The sequence below is a fragment of the Stegostoma tigrinum genome, chromosome 17 (assembly GCF_030684315.1).
Source record: "Stegostoma tigrinum isolate sSteTig4 chromosome 17, sSteTig4.hap1, whole genome shotgun sequence".
Classification (NCBI taxonomy): Eukaryota; Metazoa; Chordata; class Chondrichthyes; order Orectolobiformes; family Stegostomatidae; genus Stegostoma; species Stegostoma tigrinum.
This window is the reverse complement of record NC_081370.1, coordinates 3,183,117-3,210,949: the sequence shown is the minus strand read 5'-3', so window position 1 is coordinate 3,210,949 and position 27,833 is coordinate 3,183,117. Positions and strand designations below refer to the sequence as shown.

General features: G+C 44.0%; 1 protein-coding gene across 6 annotated transcripts in view; it reads right to left on the bottom strand.

The window, feature by feature from the left end:
• Nucleotides 1–27,833, bottom strand: part of LOC125459246 (N-acetyl-beta-glucosaminyl-glycoprotein 4-beta-N-acetylgalactosaminyltransferase 1-like) — a 660,984-nt gene that overhangs the window by 122,261 nt on the left and 510,890 nt on the right. For all 6 annotated transcript variants that reach the window (XR_009446825.1, XM_048545435.2, XM_048545438.2 and 3 more), the window contains one exon: nt 6,226–6,292. Coding sequence is in view for 5 of the 6 variants with exons in the window: in XM_048545435.2 (XP_048401392.1) it covers nt 6,226–6,292 (67 nt within the window). In the remaining variant the exon portion in view is untranslated. The remainder of the gene's footprint in view (nt 1–6,225; nt 6,293–27,833) is intronic.

Sequence of the window (27,833 nt, the reverse complement as noted above, 5' to 3'; positions counted from 1 at the left end):
TAATGTGTTATTACTAAGTATGAAATCAATGTCCAAAGATGTGCAGGCTAGGTGGATCGGCCATGCTAAAATTGCCCGTAGTGTTCAGGGGTGTGTGGGTTATAGGGGGATGGGTCTGGGTGGGACGCTGCAAGGGGCGGTGTGGATTTGTTGGGCCGAAGGGCCTGTTTCCACACCGCAGGGAATCTAATCTAATCTAATCAAACTAACCTTAATTGAGCAAGAGGTATTCTGCATTACTGAAAAGTTTCAACTAACCTCATGGCATGACTTTGACCACACAGATTTCAAAGATCACAGATCTAGGTACAAGTCATCTGAAAGATTTAGAATCTCTGCAGGGTAGGTGATATTTGCTTAGGTCAGAATTAATTCCTTTGTACTAACTGAATTACATATTCCAAAAGAGACTTGATTCAGCAGGAAGAATCTTGATTTTGGAATGCTTACAAGAAATGGGGACACAGGCTTCTCCTTGACATACGAAATATAGAAGCACCAAGCGTACAAGGATGATACAATAAATGATAAATGCAAAAAACGCTTCATTCTTTCATGTGCCCTATGCCTGACAGCACGTCCTTGGATCATTGTCTGCGGACTTTGTCAGTAGTGCTTGGCCACTGCCTTTGTTATTCAGGGGCAGGGCAAGGAGACAAACGTAAGTCTACCTCAGCCAGAATAGGACTCCAACCCATATTATTGGCACTATTCTGAACCATGTGCCAGCCATGAAGCCAACTGAGCTGATTCTGACTTCTTCTGACCTTCAAGAGCATTTATATCTCCTCCTTCAATTCGTGACTTCCACACAGTGCATGAGGGCCCTTGAAATTGTCAGAATGGGGGCTGTTTGAACTCAGAACTTATTTCAAATGACCCTGCTAAGTTTCAGATTACACCTTATGCCTTGGCAGCCAAAATGTTATTTGTCAAAAATGACGGCAGGACTTCTGCATTTGTGATCCATGCACCGTTTCTTTTAATTTCAGGCCTCCCAAGTCAGATGGACTCTGCGAAACCCTGGCCCATTATTCCTCTACTGAGGAGGGAAGAGACATCAGGCAGGAATCATTACCACCAACGACCAAAGCATGCTGCAAAATACATGTGTAGACAACATGTCTTAGGATGTATGTCCTCTACCATTGATTGCCATGCCAACATGCATTTGTAGTTTACTTCAACCAATACTCTTAGCCCGAAATGAAACCACCACAACTCACCTATTGTTAAATCCACTTTCGAGAAGTGTGGTTTGCCATATGCCAGCCACTTCCTTCTTTCAGCCAGGACAAAACAATCCATCCAACTTCCCCTTCTGCTCTTGACCGTTCTCATTTCATCTCATCTCATCTCTCCACTTTGGTGAGCAATGCAATTCACTCTTACAATCTGCATGAAGCTAGAGATCACATTAGCTCTGAATGTTACAACTGCTTAGACCATAATAAGGTCTAGCCAACAATCTTCTTGACCCATCTCAGTCATTGCGATGGACAATTAAACAACTTACTGGAAGAAGAAACTCTACAAATAACCGTCCTCAATGATACAGGAGCCCAGAATATCAGACCAAAGGTAAGGCTAAAGCACTTGCATCAATCTTCAGTCAGAAATGTAGAGTAAACGATTCAACTCAATCTCCTTCATAAGTGCCCAACATGGATGTCAGTCTTCAATTCACTCCCTGTAATACCAATAATTGGCTGGAGGCACTGGATACTGCAAAAGGCCTGACAACAGTCCCGCAATACTATTGAAGAAATTGTCCACAATAGGTCAATTCTTAGAGAGTTGCGAAAAATGTGGACTATAATGTGAAAGCTGGGAGAATAACCTCAGAAGTAGGTGCCCAGAGTCCAGCAAAGATTGAAGTCCTCAGAAAGAGTGTCGAGGACTTTCACTAGGATGTTACGGGGACGGTGGGTTTAAGTTATGCCCAGAGGTTGAAAGTCTAGGGTTGATCTTTTTGGAACAGAGAGGTCCGAGATGTAACCTAAATAGAGATTTCACATCAAAACGTTTTGATTGAATAAGTGGAGATAAACTATTCCCACTCTCCAATTGCTAAAGGTGGGAGAATGAAAACACTGGCAAACTATCGAGCAGAGAGGGGGAGAAATTACTTTAACTCAGACAGTTGTCGGGATCTGATGTGAAAAGTGATGGAAGCAGATTCCATGAAAATTTTCAAAAGTGAGTAATGTGGAGACATTATAAGACAAACAAGTAGGGATGTGCCAAGGTGGAACATTATGTTTCTCTCAAAGAGGTAGTTCAGATTTGCTGAGTTGAATAGCCTCGTTCTGTGCTTTAAGCTTCTCTTATTTTGTGGTCCTATAATATTGACTCTCTAGGAGCGTTCTGCACAGATTAGACACTTACAGAAGCTTCTTTAAGGAAAGAGCATATAACACAGATAAACCCTAGCGAAAGAAGAGTCATATATCCACTCAGATGAGCCAGCTAACACTGTGAGCAGACAAGCGATATTCCAGCAAAAAAAATCAAAATTGAATTGAATAAAGTAAAGGTGAATAATTCAACAGGTGTAATGGTTCTTACCCCTGGGTTTAATTTGCCCCTAACACACACATATATCAACATTCATCAGTCATTTATGGGACTTGCATTTGGTCTTTCAATCTGAAATTGCCCACTAGCCATTCAAATCAAATTCACCTGCACATTATTAAACTGCGCAAAACATATATTTTGTTCTGGAAGAGAGGTGATATGTGAAAACATTTAGCTTTTTAAATTAATTTAGTTCACGTTAACACTTCTGAATAGGAGCCCCTGAGGCAGTTCAATCAGAGGTTAGTACAGAGTTCAAGTTAAGGGCTTGCAAATTTACATTTCTCTCAAATCCGAGACTGCCATTTATCTTTTCTGCATGTGGGACCGTAAAGCTTCACTCTAGCGATTAGCTGAAGCACTGATGAATTAATAAACTGATAGTCCTGTTACTGCAGTGAACTGACATTTCTTCAGAGTCCTTTATGAATACCAGTTTCTTTTCAGTGGTGGTTTTGAAATTATTTACATTATCAAAGGATGTCCTTTACTCTGAAACAAGTAAACCCAGTCTAGCATCGCAATCCATTTAATAGCATTTTTTACTCAGTAAAACCTCAGGTGAAAGAAGCTCTTCTTTTTAAAAAAAACGTTAAATCTGAAGAACAAAACCTTGTAGATGGCGATAACATTGAGGCTGAAAACATCAAACAAAAAGATTAAATAAATCCAAAGGCTCCAGTTAGCTCACACCAAGCTTGGGCTTTTGTGTCAAAAATGGTACTTGTACAAGCAAGTTAAGACTGGTAGAAGTGCCATAAATTTCAGATAGAACATAGAACATAGAACAGTACAGCACAGAACAGGCCCTTCAGCCCACAATGTTGTGCCGACCATTGATCCTCATGTATGCACCCTCAAATTTCTGTGACCATATGCATGTCCAGCAGTCTCTTAAATGACCCCAATGACCTTGCTTCCACAACTGCTGCTGGCAACGCATTCCATGCTCTCACAACTCTCTGTGTAAAGAACCCGCCTCTGACATCCCCTCTATACTTTCCTCCAACCAGCTTAAAACTATGACCCCTCCTGCTAGCCATTTCCTGGGGAAGGTTTGAGATAGAGTAAACCCTCAGCTCAATACAGTGAGAAAATGTGGAGAAGGATTTAGAAAGCAAGCATAAATTTAGGAGACTATCATACCACATGGCATCCCTTTATCTAACTTGATGCTCGAATGTTCCTTTGAGCATTCCAGTGACTAACTCACATTGGTATTCTGGATTGGGAAGTTAAAAGGCAAGAGCCACTGACTGCATTTAAAATTAGGTGCCTATCCTTCTTGTTGGCTGCAGTGGGAACTTGCTTTCCAGGCTGTAGTGTGGTTGCATTACCGAGGTGATTGAGGAGGCATTGTGGATAATTTTAATTCTTCACTAAAACAGCTGATGTTCAGGTTAGCTGGAATGGGCCCATTCCCGTTGAAGCCTTACGCCCTCAACAGCATGAGCCAAGGATACGTCCCTTGAGGTCTGTCATCAGCTCAGCATTGGTCTCTGAATTAATGGAACAGTTGCAGACATTCTGAGTGCTCCTTTAAACCATATTGTCAATATTTTATCTAATTTATCATTAACTACATTTGACCTTGACTCCCCGGCTCCTTCCTCCCTAAACCCATCAAGCTGGGCTTCCTCATCCCTGACCACCATTCCGCACCTCTTCTCCACGCATGTTAATCACAGCTTTACTCCCAACTCCACCATCATGGCTACTTTGTCCACATCAGTCCCTCCCTCCCACCTCTGTTATGTCAATGATTACACAACATTCAGCACCATTGACACTTGCTCAGACACTGAAGCAATCTATGTTCAAATGCAACAAGATCTGGACAATGTCCAGGCTTGAGCCAACATGTGGCAAATAAAGGCAATGATCATCTCAATAAGAGACAATCTAACCATTGCCCCCAAACGTTCAATGGTGTTAACATCGCTGAATTCCCACTATCAACATTGATTGAAAACTCAACCGAACTCACCAAATGACATAGTGGCTACAAAAGTAGGTCAGAGGTTAGGAATACTGCGGCAAGTAACTCACGTCCTGATTCCTCAAAGCCCATGGATCATTTGTAAGTCAGAGTATGATGGGATGGATGAGTGCAGCTCCAAAAACATTCAAGAAGTTTAACACCATCCAGGACAAAGCAGCCTGCCTAATGGCAACACATCTATAAACATCCCCTCCCTTCACCACTGATGCTGAATAGCAGGCCTGTCTCCTATCTACAAGATGCACTGCACAAATTTACGAAATATCCTCAGACATCACCTTCCAATCTCACGACCACTTCCATCTGGAAGGACAAGGGCAGCAGATAAATGGGAACAGCACCACCTGCAAAATCCCTCCAAGCCACTCACCATCCTGACTTGGAATCCTATCGCTGTTCCTTCACTGTTTTGGGGTTAAACACCTAGAATTCCATCCCTAAGGGCATTGTGGATCAACCTACAGCACATAGACTGTAGCGGTTCAAGAAGGCAGCTCACCCCCACCACCTTCTTCGGGATGAGCAATAAATATTGGCCAGCCAGCGATGTCAACGTTCATGTTCGAGTTTTAAAAAATTAACTTGACTGATTTGTCGCAAATACCGTGACTGAAAGCATTATTGACCTGGAAGATATGCATACAACACACATTTTTATACACACAAAGAACGGTTTGGGAAGCAATTTTTTTTCTCAAAGGCAATATGGATAAATTTAAATTTCTCACAAAAACAGGTGATGCTCGTGTCAGGTGGAAGTAAAAATATAAAGTATTTAAGAAAGCACGTAAACCTGTCTTTCAATTTTGTTGAAGAAAAGACAAGGGCTGAGTAATGATCCTACTCTTGGGGTTTGGAGATAGCAAGGACCGCAGTCAACTGGAAGTCAGAGTCGATAAAATATGGAGGTGGAGGAGCACAGCAGATCAGACAGAATTCAAGGAGTTGGAAAGTCGACGTTTCAGGTCAGGATCCTTCATCAGGGCTTTCTTGCTCCTCGCATGCTAACTGACCTGCTGTGCTCCTCCAGCTCCACACTCCCAGGGGTTGGTTGGTTTGGAAAACTATCTTACTGAGATTGAAAGCCTTCATTTTAATGAGGCTTCCATGTTTCACAAGCAATGGCCAGGTCTTCCTCCAACCCTGGCAATCACATAAAAACAAAATATTGTAGCTGCTGGAAATCTGAAATAAACACAGAGAATGATGGAGAAACTCAGCAGGTCTGGTAGCATCTGTGGAGAGAGAAACTGAGTTAACATTGAGTCTGACATGTCTCTTCTTCAGAAGACAGATTTCACACTTGTTATATTCAAACCAATAAATGTTAAAAAAGGATTAGCATTCTAAGATGATTTGGATATGCACCATAGAAACAATTATTTTTCTTTCTGATCCAATTGTGGTTTGCCAGCATTTTATGTGAAATTTACAGCATTTGCATAGTTACCTTTCATCCTTTCTCCATTGCAGTTGGCTACATAACAGGAAGGAAAATACAGCAGTTGTGTTCCAGTAAACATCTGGGAACTTTTGAGTGGAGCCACGGTTACTCAATGGCAACACTGGAGGTCACCAAAGTCCATCTAGCATTCATGCATCAAGAATTTAATGTATATGAAATTGTATTGCAAATGACTTACCTGTGTACAGCGAGATGTGCGGTGAACTGATAATCTCAAACTTCACTCCAGGGAGAAATAGCCGCCACTAGAACAAAGACATATGAACAGTGAGCAAGTCATTGCTGAAAGATCTTTGCCAATGTGTCAATCACGAAATAGGATTCTAGACTGTTACGCAATTTTTGACATGGAGGACTTGCAAATTAATTCTCTCCACAGAAGAACTCAAAGCACTTATTTTAAAAGTAAAACCTTAATTGTTCTTTTATGTGTATTCTTCAGTATAATTGACCTACTTTTTAAAAAGCATAATAAAGCCCCTTTGTCCCTTTCACCCAGCCTCATCCTGGGGTTAGATTAGTTTCAGAAGCCCTCTGTTATCTCTTCTCAACATCATGTTTCATCTATGGCCCAAGCCAGCCAGCCTGGTAGCATTATTAACCTGTGGAGGATCCAGGTTGCTTCAACCCTGTTTTTATTCAATGTTTAATTCCATGTACTTTCTAATACAGGTTCCGAAGATAACGATCAGGAGTGGAATCCCTGGCTTAGGGCATGGGGACCAATTAGATCTGGCAGTGATGAACAGCCCCATCCATATTTTTTAAAATGGCTAAACAAAACCTCAACACATTACCTCATGAGTCTCATCTAATTACGAATTCTCATCCATAACTCAGATGAGCAATATTAGCACAGTTAAAAATCTGATTTCCATATATCTCACATGAAACTGACAAAGTAAAGAAATTGGCTCTGCCCATTTTCTAACTCTAGAAAATCAGCAATCATTGCAATTTTGAGAGATTATTCTGCGAAAGCTAAACTTACTATAAAATAGAATAAATAACAGTTACATTTACACGGCATTTCAACACACTAAAGATCCCAAGATGCTTCAAATGTAATGAAGTACTTTTAAAATGTAATAATTAGTGCTATGGATATAAATGCAGTAATCTCTCATATTAGTGTCCATTCGCAAAACTGGTTATAGGACTCTTGTGATGCAGTAGCACTGTCCCTATCTCTGAGTTGGGAGGCCTAGGTTGAAGTCCCACCTGCTCCAGAGGCAGATATGATCTGGGGCAAGAGTTAATGGAAGTGGAATATGGAGTAGAAAAGGACAGAGATGGGGTGACTCCCAAGATGGTAAGATTTTGTTGGGTGTCCTCAGTACGTGAACCCATCTTTAACTGGCCATTAGCCCCTCCCAGTGCAACATGGGGCTGGACCTCTCGCCACCAGAAAGAAGATCCCCAACAAGGTGTCAGGAGACCTTTAAGCAGTCACCAATGGCTCAAGGGTGGACAGGCCAACCAATGCCGTAAAGGAATAAGATAAAGGGCGGAACAGTGGCTCAGTGATCATCACTGTTTCCTCACAGCATCAGGGGACCCAGGTTCGATTCTAGCCCTGGCCAGCTGTCAACGTGGAATGTGTAGATTCTCCAGATTCTCCCTGTGTCTGTGCTCTTGTTTCCACCCACTTGTCCAAAGGTGTGCAGGTTAGGTGGATTGGCTGTGCTAAATTTCCCATAGTGTCTAAGTACATGTTGGTTAGGTGGATTAACATGGGAAATGCAGTATTATAGGGGATATGGTAGGGGTTGGGTCTGGGTGGGATACTCTTCAATGGGCTAAATGGTCTGCTTCCACATGGCAGGGATTCTACGATTTTATGGTTCTATGATGTAGGTTTAGGCTATTCGGCTCATCAAGTCTGCTCCACACCATTTAATGGAAGCGGGAACTGTAGTTCAAAGTGAGTTCAAAGCGAGAGGAGGAAAGTTTAAGGGAGTTATGCGTGGAAAGCTCTTCACACAGAGGGTGGTGGGTGCCTGGAACGCGTTGCCAGCAGAGGTGGTAGATGCAGACACGTTAGTGTCTTTTAAGATATATTTGGACAGGTACATGGATGGGCAGGGAGCAAATGGACACAGACTGTTAGAAAATACATGACAGGTTAGACAGAGGATCTTGATCAGCGCAGGCTTGGAGGGCCAAAGGGCCTGTTCCTATGCTGTAGGTTTCTTTGTTTCTTTGTAATCATGGCTAGTGGATAAACTGTGCCGGACACGGCAAGAACAGCAGGAATGGCACCTGTGGCATGTTGCAATTTCTACAACTTTCCAAACAGCTCCCCTAGGGCGATAAAATCCAACGCATTGTCATGAAGCAGTTTACATTTATTTATAAAGAGAAGTAATGTTAAAATGTATCCTTTAACCAGCTTGCTGTTCAGTTTCTATACGCCGCTGTGTCCAAAGAATTCAGTCCGTTGTAAGTCTCTGAGGAGTGTTCTGTGGTCTTGTGTGGCATTTAATAACTGGAAATCCTCCATTCATTCATATTCACCAATTTCCCTTCACCACAGGAATGTAAGTGGCATTAGCCTGCTAACAAGCCCAGTTGCCCTCATGCCCAGTGTTTACCCTCGAGAGGAAACAGCCTGCTCAGCTCACCCACAGTGACGGGACACTGTCAATGTTTGCTGAAAGGTGTCAACTTCCTTGGAGTATTGTAGATGCTGGTGTGCAATCAGCCTTCAGAACGTACTCTTTATAGCCATAAGCACACTCAAAGAGAAACAGAAGCCCAGTCCAACAGCAACAACAAATATTGTGCCACTCATCCAACAGCAATTTCAATGAGGTCTCCCTTTGAAAGCCTATTCATACATTCCTACCAACAGTTGAGTAGTAGGGAACTTTACAAAGGCTGCTTTTGTGAAGGGAAAGCAGTTTTGTAAACAAAACAGCGTTAGACTTCATTTGATTTCAAGTCCTCGCATTCTTTCTTCTGTACAGTTTAGATGTGACAAAGTTACTAGTGTATGACAGACTATCTGGAGCTGATCTCTAAGTGAGTCTCCAGTGGCATTTGCAACAAATCAACTGCAAACACTCTGTATCATTGCCAAACAAACAGTTTTTGAAACGTACAGTTGATTTCCGACAGGTATACCTAAAAGATGTATTGGAATTTGCCTTGACCATTTAGGAAAGAAATAATATTTTCAGGACAGGAGCACAGTTGAATGCCCCAATGGGAGGATGATAGCTTCAGTTGAAAGATCTTCACTCTGGAGAGAATGAAGGGTTGTCTACATGCAGTTTTTCCACAAATTTATTTCAGAACTTTTTCAGCAATTTTATTCAAAGCCTGCACTTTAAACAATTTGGTTTGGGCCATTTGAGATCGAAGTACAGTGAAATGTAAGCACACACATTACGGAAATGAGTGAATACTCAGAATCCTTAGTGTGGAAGCAGGCCACTCGGCGCATTAAATTCACATCAACCCTCTGAAGAGCATCCCACCCAGCCCCACAGCCTTCCATGTAAATCTGCATATCCCATAGCCCAACCCACCTAACCTGCACATCTTTGGACTGTGGAAGGAAACCAGAGCACCCAGAGCAAACCCACACAGACACAAGGGAGTTTTCAAACACCACACAGACAGTTGCCTGAGGGTGAATGGAACCTGGGGCTGTGAGCCACCATGCTGCCCTTCAATGCTGAGTGACAATGAACCATCTACTGCTGTATTTTGGAATTGCATCTTTTGCCAAATTTATTAAAGGCAGCACACATTCAGCAGGGTAATAATCCTGAGGCGTGTTACAAGTAGCACGAGCTAACAATATCACCAAGAGACAGTAGCAACGCAATGACCCAATTTTAACTCTGCAAGTAAATGAGCGAGTTAAAATGCACATGATCCATGGTCAACCTGAGGTACAAAATGAACTATTGCATTAGCCTTGCTCTACAGACTGGTCCTGATTTTCTATAAAGTCAGAAATGTTCCTTCGCTGTCATTTGAACATATTGCTAATTAAAGAGTGGATAGGAAACTAAGCTTTGAGAATGCTAAACTGAGGCCCTCTCAAATGCAGAAAAAGAATAAGGAGGCTCCTGGTCAATTGGTCTTAACCAATATTTATCCCTCAATTAAGGTTCACCAAAACAGATTATTTGGTGGATCATCGAATCACTGTTTGTGGAACCTTTTTGTGTGCAAAAACGGCTGCCACATTTTTTTTTAAACTTTATAGCAGCAACAGAGCGTGAACACATGATTGTCCATGAAGAGAGATGACAACATGCATAGCTAGACGAACACAGCAGGCCAAGCAGCATCAGAGGAGCAGGAAGGCTGATGTTTCGGTCCTAGACCATTCTTCAGAAATGGTCTGTAGGCATATACTGAGAAAGGTGATGTGGCTGTAGTATCTGGTTTGGTTCAGGACATGAGCAGTTTCAAGGCCAAAGAGATTACAAGGGAGTTGCAGCGGGAGAGAGATCGCCTGAGGTTGGTCCGGAGGGAGGAGGGTAACTTCTTCAGGTTACGCATCCTTAGAAGAGGCTTCGCAGTGGGGTTAAAATTGTTTCAGAGACAGTAGGAACTGCAGATGCTGGAGAATCTGAGATAACAAGGTGTAGAGCTGGATGAACACAGCAGGCCAAGAGGGGCTGGAAGGCTGGCATTTCGGGCCTAGACCCTTCTTCAGAAATGGCCATTTCTAATGGTCCATGAAGTGCCTTTAGATATTCTGTTTGAAATGAAAGACTATAGAATATAAATGCAGGCCTTTTTGAACACTTTATGACAAGGGAATCAAGCATTACGGAAAGGGGAAGTCAGCCAATGATTGTGCTGAATGCTGGGGCAGCCTTGATAGGTCAGTTCGACTATCCCGCTATTTCTTCTATTACATTTGTATGTGGAAATCAGGAAATAGCTATTATGCAACTATCTTTGAGTGTGTGTGCGTCCATCATATTGACATGAACATTGCCTTTGGTGGTAAAGGAATGACGCTCACTGTTCATTACCCTTACAGCTTCCTGGACTCGGTTGAGCGTGCAGTTCACGATTACCACACATGCTGGTCATGTGCGGCGTGCATGCATTTTGAGTAAGCAGTTATGCATCTCTTCCAATAATCACATGGAAGTGTCCTCACAAACAGACACATGGCATGCAAAAATAGGCTCAGTACTTTGGATGGCCTGGGAGTAATTTAGGGACTCAAGCATGCACATATTTTTTATTGCAAATTGCATTAACTGTCATCCTGGTGAGGATGATGTCACTAATACTTGCCCTAAATGTGCTCCTCAAAATCCATGACTGCAATATTGTCAGCTTTGCAAATACATTCAGGTATTCTATCAATAATGGGGAGGCAATGGCCTCCTGGCATCATTGCTGGACTGTTAAGCCAGACACCCAGGTCACATCCTGGGAACCTGGATTCAAATCCCACTACGCAGATGGTGGAATTTGAATGCAATAAATCCCTGGCATTAAGAGTGTAATGAATTCATTGCCGATGGTCGGAAAAGCCCATCCAGTTCACTAATCTCCTTCAGGGAAGGAAACTGCCATCCTTACCTGATTGGGCCTGCATGTGATTCCAGACCCACAGCAATGTGGTTACTTCATACCTACCCTCTGGGCAATTAAAGATAGGCAGCAAATGCTGGCCTAGCCAGTGACACCTTTTTCCTGTGAATGAATAAAGAACAAAATCCTGCTGGAATATGTCATTGTGAACAGGGGGCGTAATTGGTGACCACTGGAAACAATCCCATCTACTGACATCATAAATCCTATTGAGCTCTTCTACAAAATGGACTGACCAGTGCTTCAAAGTGAATTTGGAAAGGAAACTTGTTCCAGAAAACTTAGGATTTAACTCTTCTGGCAGTGACAATTTGTTTGTATAATTTTAAAGGTTGAGGTGTCTTGAATGCAGGTCTCCTTTGGTAGTTATATTTCACTTCAAGGTGTGATGGTAAGGCTGTGTCAGGGAATGTATACCCAACTCACACAAAGACCGAGATAATTCTCTTGATTTATATGGCGATGCTCTAAATTATGAAGTTATAGTAGTCTTCCAGGTTACATAATGGCCAGAGCTGGTGTGAACTGTTGCAATCAGCATCTGCTAAAGACAAGAAACTACAAGAGTTGCAAGAGACTATTCTTGAGAATGGTTTTAACAGTATTGAAGAAGCAGAGAAGGTTTGTTCATTTTGTGCCATGCAGAAATAATCTTGCTACACTATGACTAGAGTTTTTCAAAGAAAAACAAGTCCCAGTATCAAATATTATACCCAGATAATATGACCTGATACACCAGGGACTATTACCAGTGTATTATTTGTCTGCTTGTATTTGTGCATATTAATGAGCTGTAATAAATGTCTGTTGGATTCTTAAATAGCATGTTAGCCATGTCCTGGTCTCTTTCACAACAATGTGAAATAACTCAGGAAGCTTGAGTGGAAAGGAACATCATTTATTGCTGATCACCAAATACAGGCACCTACTTGTGGCTACAAAGGCTATTTGCAGCCTGGGACAAGCAGTTCTGCAGACCCAAAGGTAGGTTGTTTTATTCCTTTTATTTATTTTCATATCCAGGAGAGTTGTCATATTAAACTGAACATTTCTTCACCGCACCCCCACCCCTCCCTCCACAGCCAAATCACTGCGGTATTCCTTTTCCTATTAAATACTAGTAAATCAACCATGTTTCGAATTTAATAATTTACAGGCAAACCGGTTAAGGGCCTGTGACTCTTTTAATTATATTTTCTAATCAACCCATTCGGAGATGTTATTACACACTTGAACTGGGGGTCTCCTGGCTCCAAGACAAAGACATTACCACTGCACCCCACCAGCCCTCATCAAAGTAGCTTGGCAGCAGTGGGACTTGAGACCATATCTCTGAAGAGACAGGAGCCTTTACCTAGTGCTTTAGACTGCTCAGCCACGAGGGCTCAGGTGATGAGTTTCAGTATGGCAGGCCATTGTTTATAACCAAGAGAATTCATATTCAATGAGCTCCGCAGGCAGGTTAATGAACCTCGAAGGGGCTAGCAAACAACAGGAACCATAAGCAATGCCACATTTGGTAGAACATCTTGATGGAGGCAAAAGCCACATCAGTGAGGAGAACAAAACCTGGGAAGGCAATGGAAAAGGAGGCGCGGAAGTGGAGCTAAGAGAGAGGGATTATAAGAAGAGCTGGGAGGGTCGGGGGCGGGGTGGAGAAGGGGAGCTGCGGGTGGAGCCGGGGACCTAGACTTTTAGTTATGACCCTTTTCCAATCATGACAGCAAAATGAGAATCATGAAGAAGTGATATTAATGCTGATATTTTCATCTCTACTATTTGTATTTCACTATTTTAGCCGCTCGTTGTTGGCTTTTGCCCCTGATTGCCAACATAAAACTCTGTTCAAGTTGCGGATGAACACGAAAAATTGTCACACTCTTGGTCACTGCCATTTTAAGCACTGGAAGGGTAGGACAAATCAACATGACCTCCCTGACTTCCCGCATTCACTACCTTTGAGAAAGAAATTTCAGGATCAATTTCTCTTCATCCACCTTTCTGGCAACTTCTTCCAAAAAAATCAAAATTGTAAGGCATGATAAAAATTTCAGTTTCGATAAAGGGGCATTTTTCCATAGATACTGCCTGATCAGAATTTCAGGAATTTCTGTTTTGATCAGGGTAATACAGATTTCCAGCATATACAGGATTTTGCTTTTTGTTTCGGAACTCCAAATTTCCAGTACTTTGTCAAATGAAATGATCTTACATTAGAGTCAACTCTAACATCAATACAGATCATCCCAAGATTTCCAAAGTCATAAAATCCCCGCTCAGTCAAGTCAAAGATACAGTAAAATGAAACATCTTTGCTTCCAAAGCTCAGCTCACGGTAACATGTTCTACCTCATCAAAATGACAATTCTGTTTTGTCTGCCAGCTGTTATGATAATCTGATTGACAACTCGAGTCTGTTTTCAGAAGCGTGCTTTCAGTATAGTAAGAGCTGGGTGAGACAGTCAAAACCATCTCGATGCAGTGCAAATTAGATCTGAGAACAGATTCCAAAAATGCACTACACCCTGAGCCTATTTATCTTAGTAACTCATTCAACATGACACAAACGTCATAATTCACAGCAACAGCAACTCAATGCCGTGCTCTGCTGTGAATTGGTTCTGTTAACCTTTGAATGTTTCAAAACTTAGCCAAAACCGACACAAATCCAATATCTCTGACATTTCAACCCTAACAGTGGTAAAATTCAACGAGAACAATCAGATTTAAAACAATTATTAAAGGTACTGTGAAAGCAAGAAAATAAATGTCATCGGGAGCCCAGTAACTCTCGCAGCAGAGAGGATTAGGATTTCCAGTTACTGAGTCCCACCACTTTTTAAGTTGTCCAGGAGTAAAGCAAACATCCTTCCAGAATAGTATTAGAATCCAATGCAGACAATCCAGCAATGTATTGCCTAATAAAAGCAGAAATTGCTGGAAAAGCTCAGCAGGCTCAGAGTTCCAAAGAAGGGCCACTCGACCCAAAACGTTAACTCTGATTTTTCTCCACAAATGCTGCCAGACCGGCTGAGCTTTTTCAGCAATTTCTGGTTTTGCTTCGGATTTACAGCATCTGCAGTTCCTTCCAGTTTTTATTTAGAATGTGACGCCAAGTACCATCTGAAGAGTCCTAGAGCTTTGGAATGCTGGACTTGCATTTTCATCAGAGGGTTTTTTTTAAGTCTGTAAGTACTGAGTTTTCTGAAGCCAAGGAACCAATATTTGTTTATTGTTGGGCTCCAATTGATGATCTACACTCTGGGATTGCTGGCAGATTCTGTCAATGGAAATCCAGGACTATGACTAGAGCTGGGTGCAAGTAGTTAGGATCCAGCTCTCAGAATATTATTGGCCTCTGAATGAGAGTCCAGCACTGGTACTACAGCTAGACCTGTTTACCTCTAAGTGAGGATCTAACACTGGGATTACTGCTTCCCTTCATGTGGGGGGAAAACGGGCTTTGCATTGCCGGTCATTTCGGTGTCATTAAAGCTACAAAGGTTTCGAAAACTCTGTCTTTAAGAAGCGAGGAATTCAGCGCGCTGTTCCGACCCTGACAGGCAGGACTTTGGATAAAGCATATGCATTTCAGAAATAGTGGGAACTGCAGATGCTGGAGAATCCAAGATAATAAAATGTGAGGCTGGATGAACACAGCAGGCCAAGCAGCATCTCAGGAGCACAAAAGCTGACGTTTTGGGCCTAGACCCTTCATCAGAGAGGGGGATGGGGTGAGGGTTCTGGTATAAATAGGGAGAGAGGGGGAGGCGGACCGAAGATGGAGAGAAAAGAAGATGGGTGGTGAGGAGAGTATAGGTGGGGGGGTAGGGAGGGGGTAGGTCAGTCCAGGGAAGACGGACAGGGCAAGGAGGTGGGATGAGGTTAGTAGGTAGATAGGAGTGCGGCTTGGGGTGGGAGGAAGGGATGGGTGAGAGGAAGAACAGGTTAGGGAGGCAGAGACAGGTTGGACTGGTTTTGGGATCCAGTGGGTGGAGGGGAAGAGCTGGGCTGGTTGTGTGGTGCAGTGGGGGGAGGGGACGATCTGGGCTGGTTTAGGGATGCGGTGGGGGAAGGGGAGATTTTGAAACTGGTGAAGTCCACATTGATACCATTAGGCTGCAGGGTTCCCAGGCGGAATATGAGTTGCTGTTCCTGCAACCTTCGGGTGGCATCATTGTGGCACTGCAGGAGGCCCATGATGGACATGTCATCTAAAGAATGGGAGGGGGAGTGGAAATGGTTTGCGACTGGGAGGTGCAGTTGTTTGTTGCGAACTGAGCGGAGGTGTTCTGCAAAGAGGTCCCCAAGCCTCCGCTTGGTTTCCCCAATGTAGAGGGAGCCACACCGGGTACAGTGGATGCAGTCCACGCCCCAAGATGACATTCCACATTAAGCAGAGGTTCACCTGCACATCTGCCAATGTGGTATACTGCATCCACTGTACCCGAAACATCAGCTTTTGTGCTCCTGAGTTGCTGCTTGGCCTGCTGTGTTCATCCAGCCTCACATTTTATTATCTTGCATTTCAGAAAGACTTCATTCCATTCGCGCATTTCACCAATCAACAGCAAAATCAGAATGGCCTTTCAATCCCTTCCATTGAGAATCAAAAATCTGCAGCATGTCACAAGAGAACACAATGAGGGTAAGTATAGGGTGAAACGTAAGGAATCCCCAGTTGATTGAAATATACATTCTGCCCGAATAACTCTCAGTATGGTTCAGCCTATAGATCATCGTGAGGGGATAATATATGCAAACTACATGCAAAGTTACTTTGCCAAATCTGCATATCAGAAGTTTGGGCCTGGCATTATTCAAACACCAGAATTCAAACACAGCACTTTAATAACAGAGGGAAAAATATTAGCCAATTCTTAATGATTGTTCTGACAAAGGTTTGCAGCAGCCTGTCAAATGAAGGAGAAACAACAGCCCCTCAACTGGTCTCAGGATACCCTCATTCATGGAAATTGGATAGTCTGGCCTGAAGCAGTGTCCTCTAGCAGTAGAATACATTCTACACTGCACTGTACAACACTTTGGTTCAAACACAACAACATATTCACTTATGAACTATGGTAATTTGCTGACTCATCGCCAGATTTGTCAAGTACAGGGAAGCTTTCAGAACGCATACAATGGGCTTTCCTCAAGCTCGGCAAAGACCTCCAGCTCAGTCAAAACAGCACCTGGGCCACTATCCCAAAAAAAAGTCCCACCCACAAACCCAGTACCCATGGTTTCTGCTCGGGGTGGGGGAGGGGAAATGAGGGTGCATCGTAGGTTGTACATTTGTGATTGACAGAGGCAGCTGTGCACGCGAGAGTACGGTTGCCTTCAAACCAAGCCAATTTTCAGTACAGAGTCCAAAACATGATGGGGAGGTGGCTTCAGACATTTGACTAAACATAAAACTGCAGGAGATTTTTACAGAAGTAGGGTACCCTTAAGATAAGACTAAACCCCCTTTTTGCAGAGTAATGTTGCCCCTTTAGACTGATAGAGCCCTTCAGAAATTGCAAAGCTAGACATGAATGCACATTTTTTAAAAAAAAAGTGAATAAGCAATATAGAACTATCAAGATGTTGAAGCATTAGGTTTCCAGCCTTTTAAATCTAAAAGAAAAGTCTATAGTTAATAATAAAAAAAGTGTGCTTGCAATTGCATTGTCTGTTATCATAAGCCTGAGGGTTATCATTGAATGATTATTTCTGTGTGATTGAACCCATGATTTATGCAGTGGGGAGTCTGTCAGTGAACAGTTTGATTGGGGGCTTCAGCAAGTTATAAAGGTTAACAATGGGTGGTATGAACACAAAGGAGTGTCTTCCTAAGGGATAGTGAAGTTCAATAAAATGTTTCATTTTGTGAGGGCTTAAAAATAGTTGAAGAAATTTTCATGCATTGAATGCGCCTTTATGAATGTTTGTTTTCAAAAACTAGAGTTTGCAATGGACCCTTAGAACTTTATTTCATTTCAGGTCAGCATGGCGCCTGAGATCTACCCAAGGAGGAGTTGGCATGCAGGATGTGAGGGCAGTCAAGAAGGTGGGTGAGGGACAAGAAGTTGGCACTAACTTAGCATAGGGGTTATGAGGGTCTTGGGTGGGTAGAAAAACATTAGTTGGTATGATGATTATGAGGAGCAATGAGAGTTCAGTAGAGGGGCATCGTTTGACATGGGATAGGAGGGTCGGTTCCAGAGCATGGCAAGTGAGCTGCATGGGCAGCGTGCACAGGGAAGTGAGGGAGTCGAAGGGGCCTGAGGGATGAAAAGTGGAGTTTTGTTTTTGATTTAGCTTTTTCTTATACGCCCCAGAGCATTTGGATTGACCTTTGACACCACCCACTTCCACCAGTGGCAGCACCCCCGTGTCTGCCTTCCGCACTGTTTCCAGGGTTGGCAGCTCGGATTCCCAGGAACCCACACCCTCCTGAAATCAAATTCAGTCCATCTAGGGAGTTTCTCAGGAGCAAGATTAGAAGGGCCAAGAGTTTACTGGATGCTGCGTTCCTCAGTCAAGCGTGAAAATCCGTGTCACAGATCAACTCCTGCTTGAACAAAAAGTGCTGTTCAGGCTGTGTCTAGTGATGAGATGTGTGCCTCGTTATTTAGCCAAGTTTCCAATGAGTTACCTATCCTGTCTCCCCAATGACGATTGCTCGCTCAGTGCAACTACTGATCTGGTTTTACAGACACAGCATTAGAATACACTTTGCCCGCCACATCACACGATATTTAGCAAAACTGTGGGGTCAGTGAGAAATTGAAGAGACACGTGAGTTTTCAAGAGTATTTGAAGAGTAATGAAGACATGAGCTGTGCCTGTGTTGTTAGAAAGGTGACATAAATATTTACCGCCAACCGTCCAAACCACCACCTTCTGATCTCAGGTATCTGTAGGCCAAGATGTCTGTTAGAGTATTCAGGACTCGACAACATATAAATAACAATATATAGCCACCCCTCAATTGGATCCACTGAATCCATAAATTAACAATACCATGTAGATGTGGCATACCCTCAGAAAGGGGATGACATTTGCTCACGGTAAGAAACTGCGCATTGGGCCTTTTAACGTAGGGAGGCAGCTGCACTGCGATGAGCACCTAGCTCGGTCTGACCAGGAAACTCTCTCACTCGACGCTTGGCGCAGGCGCATCAGAAGAATTTAACTGATTATCAACCTACTTGGCTGAGATCTGGCACAACTTCCATGGCCCCTCAAATTGAACCCTGTGCTTTCAACCCCGAGGAAGGGACATTACCACTGTACCACAAGACCTTCCAGACAGCACTCCTGCCGACCATATTTGGTAAATGCTTTCAGCTGTTGGACTCATCTCTTGTCTTCATAAAAATCTTACTCAACTCTTTGAAAGTGGTCGATCGTCACATCAAGCCTCGTTTAAAATATTGTACAAATGTCAATGATAATACAATTGTATCTTCACGGTAAAAGGTTCATAATCTAATTCCTTCTATTTAAGTGCTTCACCTTTCCATCTTAGCATTTCCAGGGCCAGCAAGAGCCTTCCAGAATGTTCTGGGAGATGCACCGCTTTGCAGACTATGCATTATTCGGCTGGGTTATGGGGTTATGACAATTTGAACAAACAGCGTTTATTTCTCTGCATCAGAGCAAGCAGACTGTTTGAGATTGAATGCATAACCCTTCACCTCTGCCCTAGTAATTCACCAGACAACCAATGCACCCCTTGTGCAAGCACTATTATTTATTTAAAGGACTGGGATCATCAATAAGGAAATTCCAGCAGAATCCTTGAGGTCTACTGTTCAAGAAACACAACCTGCTTTGAATATCTTAACACAACCTTGACATATTGGATTTGATTAACCACTTCACATTTCAGGTGGGCTACACCTGATGGAACACAATACATCACTTGACTATGGTATTGATTCATATAATCATTTGAAGACATAACAAGAGTAAAACAGTCTGACCAACATACCAAGATAATAAAGTGTGGAGCTGGATGAACACAGCAGGCCAAGCAGCATCTCAGGAGCACAAAAGCTGACATTTTGGGCCTAGACCCTTCATCAGAGAGGGGGATGGGGTGAGGGTTCTGGAATAAATAGGGAGAGAGGGGGAGGCGGACCGAAGATTGAGAGAAAAGAAGATGGGTGGAGAGGAGAGTATAGGTGGGGAGGTAGGGAGGGGATAGGTCAATCCAGGGAAGACAGACAGGTCAAGGAGGTGGGATGAGGTTAGTAGGTAGGAGGTGGAAGTGCGGCTTGGTGTGGAGGAAGGGATGGGTGAGAGGAAGAACAGGTTAGGGAGGTGCGGACAAGCTGGGCTGGTTTTGGGATCCAGTGGGGGGAGGGGAAGAGCTGGGCTGGTTGTGTGATGCAGTGGGGGCAGGGGATGAACTGGGCTGGTTTTGGGATGCGGTGGGGGAAGGGGAGATTTTGAAGCTGGTGAAGTCCACATTGATACCATTGGGCTGCAGGGTTTCCAAGCGGAATATGAGTTGCTGTTCCTGCAACCTACGGGTGGCATCATTGTGGCACTGCAGGAGGCCCATGATGGACATGTCATCTAAAGAATGGGAGGGGGAGTTGAAATGGTTCACGACTGGGAGGTGCAGTTGTTTATTGCGAACCGAGCGGAGGTGTTCTGCAAAGCGGTCCCCAAGCCTTGCTTGGTTTCCCCAATGTAGTGGAAGCCACAACGGGTACAATGGATGCAGTATACCACATTGGCAGATGTGCAGGTGAACCTCTGCTTAACATGGAAAGTCATCTTGGGGCCTGGGATAGTGGTGAGGGAGTAGGTGTGGGGGCAAGTGTAGCACTTCCTGCAGTTGCAGGGGAAGGTGCCGGGTGTGGTGGGGTTGGAGGGCAGTGTGTAGCGAATAAGGGAGTCACGGAGAGAGTGGTCAACATACCAGGCTGACCAAAAGCACACTTTGGCCAAAGTGAGAAATTGCTTTTGGCCCAAGTTGAATGAAACTATAGCAAAGAAAGAATTTGCATTCTTATAGCAAATTTGCATGCTCTCAGAATGACTGAAAAGAAAAGGTACAGCCAAAGAATAGTTTTTGAAAATTTGGTTTGTTAGGTCAATACGGCAGCCTTTTATTTTACATACAGCAGGATTCCACCATCAGTTAGTAAGAACAAATCAACAGCCACTCAATCGCAATGGTCTACACTTGGGATACACATTGGTCGAGGCACAAAATTGTACCATGTGACCTCTAACATACAGATTGGGCCTTGGCTAAAATGATAAAATGAAACGTATTTATATCATGCCTTTCACAATTTGAGGACAGTGCAAGGAGTGAGTTGCTTTTGAAACTTTTTTACTGTTATTTTTCTTTTTTCATGCAATCATGAGACGAGGGAGTCACTGGCTAGGCAGTGCTTATGATTCCAGAGGGCAAAGCCCAAAGATGTGGGTCAGGAGTCAGGTGTATGATGGCTATTTTTCCACCCAAAGATGGGCTTTTCTGACAATCAACTCACAGTCATCATTAAATGTTTCATTCCAGATTCTTTTTTATTGAAGTCAAATCACCATCTGCCATTTTTTTTTATATTTCAAAAATACACTTCATTCCTAAAGTCTCTACAGTTACATATCAAATACACAAAACAAAAACATTGGACTTTGATTCTTTCCAACTCTCTTATATACAATACTAATATTTACACCTATTTCAGACACTGGGAAGGTCCGATAGCTGAATGGACCCCCATTTTCCTTCAGCAGAAAGACCTCAGATGGTTGCCTTCCCCCACTGCACCTTGACAGCAGCTGACACAAGCTGTAGTGTGTCCCTCAGCATGTAGTCGTGGTCCTTGGGATGTGCCACTCTGGAGCACTCAGTTAGGGTCAACTCCTTGTTCTAGAAGACCAGCAAGGTTCAGGCAGACCAAAGAGCATCGTTCACTGAGTCGATACTCCTCCACGCGCAGATGATGTTTGTCTCTGTGCATGTGCTGGGGAACAGACCATAGAGCACAGTGTCCCATGCCATGAGGTGCTCGAGACGAACCTCGACACAAAGCACTGCATCTTCCTCCGGATTTCCTTTGCAAAGGCACATCCCCAAAAGAGATGTGTGAAAGTCTCAACCACCCTACCGCCTCTTCAAGGGCAGTGTGCAATGGTGCAGACTGATAAGGCATACAAAAGAACCTCACCACCAGCCAAGTGATGTCTTGGTGCATGTTAGAAAGTTCTGGTGATGATGCATTCTGCCAAATGACTTTGACCGCCTGTTTAGGGCACCACACAACAGGATCCACCTTCTCCTTTTCCCTCAGGGTCTGCGTGCTGGCCGCTCCCTGCTGGACTGGTGGTCAAAGGTGATTTTCTTTGCAACTTACTCTAGAAAAGACAGGTGATACAGAATGGTCCAACTACTTGGAGCAGTCTACGGCAGTGAGGCCAGTCCCATCCTTTGCAACTCCAGGGACGGGTCGAACCTCAGTACATAGTGACACTTGGTGTTTGCGTATCAAGTGTCTTTGCACACAAAGGTAGGTATCAGGATGAGGGCGACGTTCCCCCCTTCCCCCACCTTATCCAGAGTTCTGTACATTGTCTATCTTAGGCTTCCAGAGGAAACGGAAGATGGCTCCGCCGACTGAAACAGCGCTGTTTTGGCGGATGGGCCAAATCTGTGCCACAAACAACAACAGAGTGAGTGCTTCGCACCTGATGACCAGGTTTTTAACTTCAATGGAGAGGGAGCAGTACTTCCACCATACCGGTTTCAGCTTTGCTTTGGCAACACACTGCTCCCAAACCACTATCCACAGTGGCAGGATCTAACCTGGGTCCCCAGAACTTGAGCTGGGTCTTTGGATCAACAGTCCAACAATAATAGCACTAGGCCATTACCTCTACCCGTGTTGCCGCATGGACAAAAGGCAGTCATGTCGTACACAATGAACTCTCACAAATAGTGAAGAAGGAAAGTGAGCAATTAATCGGGTTTGCTGGAGTTAATTTAGGAGCTGACATCAAACTCTCAGTTCTTCTTTGAACAGCGTCAAACATTGTTTTGCATGAAGCTGGACATACAGGGGGTGACTCCTGACACAAAAGCAAGCTCGAGTGCCAGCATGTCCCCTAATGGGCTGAAAAATCACTGACTTGATTTTATTCAGCAAAATTAAATGAGAACATTTTTGTTGACGTAGTTCCAATTAGTTTGTGGCCAAAGTGCTGGCTTTTTTCAGACATGAGGAGTTAGTTTATCTCCCTCCCTCTCACCTTTCCCAACAGCCTCAGGTTCAAACCATTAATGTAAAGGGTGAGTGGGTGCTCACACACCACATGTCTATAACTGGTTCAGGCCCCAAGACTTTGTCAGAAACTCAATTGACCCTAAAAAGACACTGCCGATTACCATTGGCATTGGTAACTGAGTCACAGTGAGCTGGGAATAGCATGATTTGTGACTTTGTTACCTAAGTTTATAGCTTCATCGAAACACCTCACTAATATCTTTTGCAGTAATAGCCCACACCAGTGGTAGAGTTAATCTGACACCGCAATAATGTTAAAGAATAAGACAGGTGGCCCCAGCCAAAAACAGGCGGAGACACCCGCTTTACAAGGTCATCACTTTCCTAGAAAAGGGAAAAACCCAAATTTTCCCAGTGTTACCTCAATTTCTTAATGCGTACAAAATCTTCACTTGACAAAAATACAGCTATAGTAAATAATTTTCTGGAGTTGTTGTGAAATGTTTTTTCCACAAGAATCAAAATCAACTGAACAATATGCTAATATTTGAAATGTTAATGACACCTTGAATGAACAGCACTGGTTGAGGGTGCCATTAAGTGACTAAAAAATATTTTGAGCCAATTACTGTGGAATAAAGCTAAAAACGTTCCACTCTCTGCTGGGAAACTTAGCTGCAACTCAACACTTTGTATAGTAACACACCAAAAAAAATCAGTATGACAGATAAAAACACATTACTTGAGGGTAACACACTACCCCGGCAACAACCTTGCTTATGTCAATGATTCTCAGATAAATTGTAAATCCAGAGACATAACAGGTAGTTTCCTATGTGACTGACTGCAGTGACAAACACAAGACAAACAACCATATTCAATATTAGGTCTGTATCAGTATTGAGCTGCACATTGAGCTTTCACTGGACATTGTTGAAAATGAGGTACACTGTTGCACTGTAGGAGTCATTTAGCCCATTCACATAGAGTCATAGGGTATTACAGCATGGAAACAGACTCTTTGATCCAACTTGTCTATGCCGACCAGAGATTCTAAACTGAACTGGACTCATTTGCCAGCAATTGGACCTTATCCCTCTAAACCCTTCCTCTTCATGTACCCATCCAGATGCCCATGCAATACAGTTGGAACAATTTTACTTCCCTAATAAGCCAGGTGTTATCTTAGCTCATTCTAGGCAACTGGCAGGGAAAGGTCAACCCTCTGACAACCAGCAAGCCTATTACAACAAAAATAACTGATATTATTTGCTGAGCGCCTTGAGTTTTTTCAAAGCACGTTGTAACACAGCCACAACATGCTAAGGGTGGGCAAAACTGTCCCAAAACTGTGGGACTTGCACACCTCACTGGGAGAAGGTGCCACATTAAGGAGCTGCCAGGGGCTCAGTAATGGGCACTGCCAGTCCTGCAGCAAAGAGTGAGATCAGTCTGGGCTTTGGTTTGAGGGAATTTGCAAAGTTCGGGGGGAGTTCAGGGGATGGGTTTTTTGGAGCAAGTGGATGGGAAGAAATTCAGAGGGGGGAATGCTACCTTCAGATTGGGTGCTCCTGACCCCTTTTATTTCTGCTATTTTATCAACTTCTTCATGAAAACAACCAGCTCACTCTGACTCAGTTACCAATGCCAATGGTAATCGGCAGTGTCTTTTTAGGGTCAATTGAGTTTTTGACAAAGTCTTGGGGCCTGAACCAGTTATAGACATGTGGTGTGTGAGCACCCACTCAGCCTTTACATTAATGGGTTGAACCTGAGGCTGTTGGGAAGATGGTGAGCTAGCCACCTTGCTTACGTTACGTTATATGTTCACCAAATGGAAACACCAAATGGCAGAGGCACATAATATCCAGCCCCATATTTTGTTGCCTCTACAAAAATCCTCTCAACAAGCTAGAAGCTGGCTGCCATTGCGCAGGCTGCAGGAACAAAAAACAGAGTTGCTGGAAAAGCTCAGCAGGTCTGGCAGCAGCCGTGGAGGGAAGTCGGACTTGACATTTTGGGGTCAGTGTCCAGGATCACAGTGAAACATCAACTCTGACTTCTCTCCACAGATGCTGCCAGACATGCTGAGCTTTTCCAGTAATTTCTGTTTGTAAAACTGGCTCTCACACAACATTGGAGTGCTCACTCATGCACATCAAAAGTAGCACAGGCTTCAAAGTGTGTCACTCAGTGTTTCAACGAACTGGAAATATTACAGAGAGACGTCAAAACTATTAAATATTGTAAAAGTATTAGAAAATCTCATCAAATCTTATATTTTTTAGCTCAAGAAAGAATCCAAACTTGCATTCACTTTACATTACAACAAAATGTGAGGCTGGATGAACACAGCAGGCCAAGCAGCATCTCAGGAGCACAAAAGCTGACGTTTCGAGCCTAGTCCCTTCATCAGAGAGGGGGATGGGGAGAGGGGACTGGAATAAATAGGGAGAGAGGGGGAGGCGGACCGAAGATGGAGAGAAAAGAAGATAGGTGGAGAGAGTATAGGTGGCGAGGTAGGGAGGGGATAGGTCAGTCCAGGGAAGACGGACAGGTCAAGGAGGTGGGATGAGGTTAGTAGGTAGATGGGGGTGCGGCTTGGGGTGGGAGGAAGGGATGGGTGAGAGGAAGAACAGGTTAGGGAGGCAGAGACAGGTCGGACTGGTTTTGGGATGCAGTGGGTGGAGTGGAGGAGCTGGGCTGGTTGTGTGGTGCAGTGGGGGGAGGGGACGAACTGGGCTGGTTTAGGGATGCAGTTGGGGAAGGGGAGATTTTGAAACTGGTGAAGTCCACATTGGTACCATTAGGCTGCAGGGTTCCCAGGCAGAATATGAGTTGCTGTTCCTGCAACCTTCGGGTGGCATCATTGTGGCACTGCAGGAGGCCCATGATGGACATGTCATCTAAAGAATGGGAGAGGGAGTGGAAATGGTTTGCGACTGGGAGGTGCAGTAGTTTGTTGCGAACTGAGCAGAGGTGTTCTGCAAAGCGGTCCCCAAGCCTCCGCTTGGTTTCCCCAATGTAGAGGAGGCCGCCCCGGGTACAGTGGATGCAGTATACCACATTGGCAGATGTGCAGGTGAACCTCTGCTTAATGTGGAATGTCATCTTGGGGCCTGGGATGGGGTGAGGGGGGAGGTGTGGGGGCAAGTGTAGCATTTCCTGCGGTTGCAGGGGAAGGTGTCGGGTGTGGTGGGGTTGGAGGGCAGTGTGAAGCGAACAAGGGAGTCACGGAGAGAGTCGTCTCTCCGGGAAGCAGACAGGGGTGGGGATGGAAAAATGTCTTGGGTGGTGGGGTCGGATTGTAGATGGCGGAAGTGTTGGAGGATGATGCGTTGTATCCGGAGGTTGGTGGGGTGGTGTGTGAGAACGAGGGGGATCCTCTTTGGGCGGTTGTGGCGGGGGCGGGGTGTGAGAGATGTGTTGTGGGAAATACAGGAGACGCGGTCGAGGGCGTTCTCGTTCACCGTGGGGGGAAAGTTGCGGTCCTTGAAGAATTTGGACATCTGGGATGTGCGGGAGTGGAATGTCTTGTCGTGGGAGCAGATGTGATGGAGGCGGACGAATTGGGAATAGGGGATGGAATTTTTGCAGGAGGGTGGGTGGGAGGAGGTGTATTCTAGGTAGCTGTGGGAGTCGGTGGGCTTGAAATGGACATCAGTTACAAGCTGGTTGCCTGAGATGGAGACTGAGAGGTCTAGGAAGGTGAGGGATGTGCTGCAGATGGCCCAGGTGAACTGAATGTTGGGGTGGAAGGTGTTGGTGAAGTGGATGAACTGTTCGAGCTCCTCTGGGGAGCAAGAGGCGGCGCCGATACGGTCATCAATGTACCGGAGGAAGAGATGGGGTTTGGGGCCTGTGTAAGTGTGGAAGAGGGACTGTTCCACATAACCTACAAAGAGGCAGGCATAGCTTGGGCCCATGCAAGTACCCATGGCCACCCCCTTTGTCTGTTGGAAGCGGGAGGAATCGAAAGAGAAGTTGTTGAGGGTGAGGACGAGTTCGGCTAGGCGGATGAGTGTTGCAAGCAGAAGTGAAATCTGTTGAAAATTCTACAATGAGGTTTTGGTGATTTTTTTTACTTTTTGGTTAATACTTAAATCTCTGCCAAGATCTAGACTTAGCACCCTCAAATATATCCTAAAACCAGGTCACCAATCAAAAGGCAAGACAATTAGGATCCTAAAGAAGTTTGCTATGTGGACCTCTGCATACTCATAAAATACTGGATTGGATAAATTGGTCTTTTCAAATTTCCTTTTTTTTTGAGAAATATCCTCATGTAAGATTTATTCTTCTTTCATTATTTACTTTCTATGTCCATCCTTTCGAGAAATTTTTGACCTTGTAGATCTTGCCCATCCATGCCAAGATATTGAAAAAAGCTCGAAGAATTGCATCAGAGACAAGATATTTTAGATTGATTGCTCAGGTCATCTCTGCCAACTTTCCATTAAATCAGAGAGGACAGCTCTCATAGAATGTTCCGGAAAGTGAGGCAAAGGTGAGAGCAAAACCCAACTCCCAGCGATACATCTCTTGATACCAAATTGAAGTATTCTGTGGGAGAGAGATAGAGAGAACTGAACCAGCAAATGCAGTTGATTAAGCTGCATAAGGAGACATGTGTTAGGAGTAGCAAAATGAACTGATATCACAAGGGCTTGGAATCTGACAAGAGATTCCTCTGTGGCTCTAGTTTTTCTGTCTTAACAACCTGAGACTGTGCAGCATTTAAAGTATCATATTATTCCTTTGGGCAACACATTTATGGCAGATAGGTTTGCTCAAACCGCTAGAGATTAATATTTACTATGCTGGCTGCTCTTCGCACTCTTCTTAATTCAGCAGGAGCTTCATGTAGGTGAAAGCAAGGATTACTGGCATTCAGTCAGGTCCAAAACACATGCTGAGAAACAAATGCAAGCCTTAGAACCAAATAAGATTGCCTTGACTTACAGTTGGG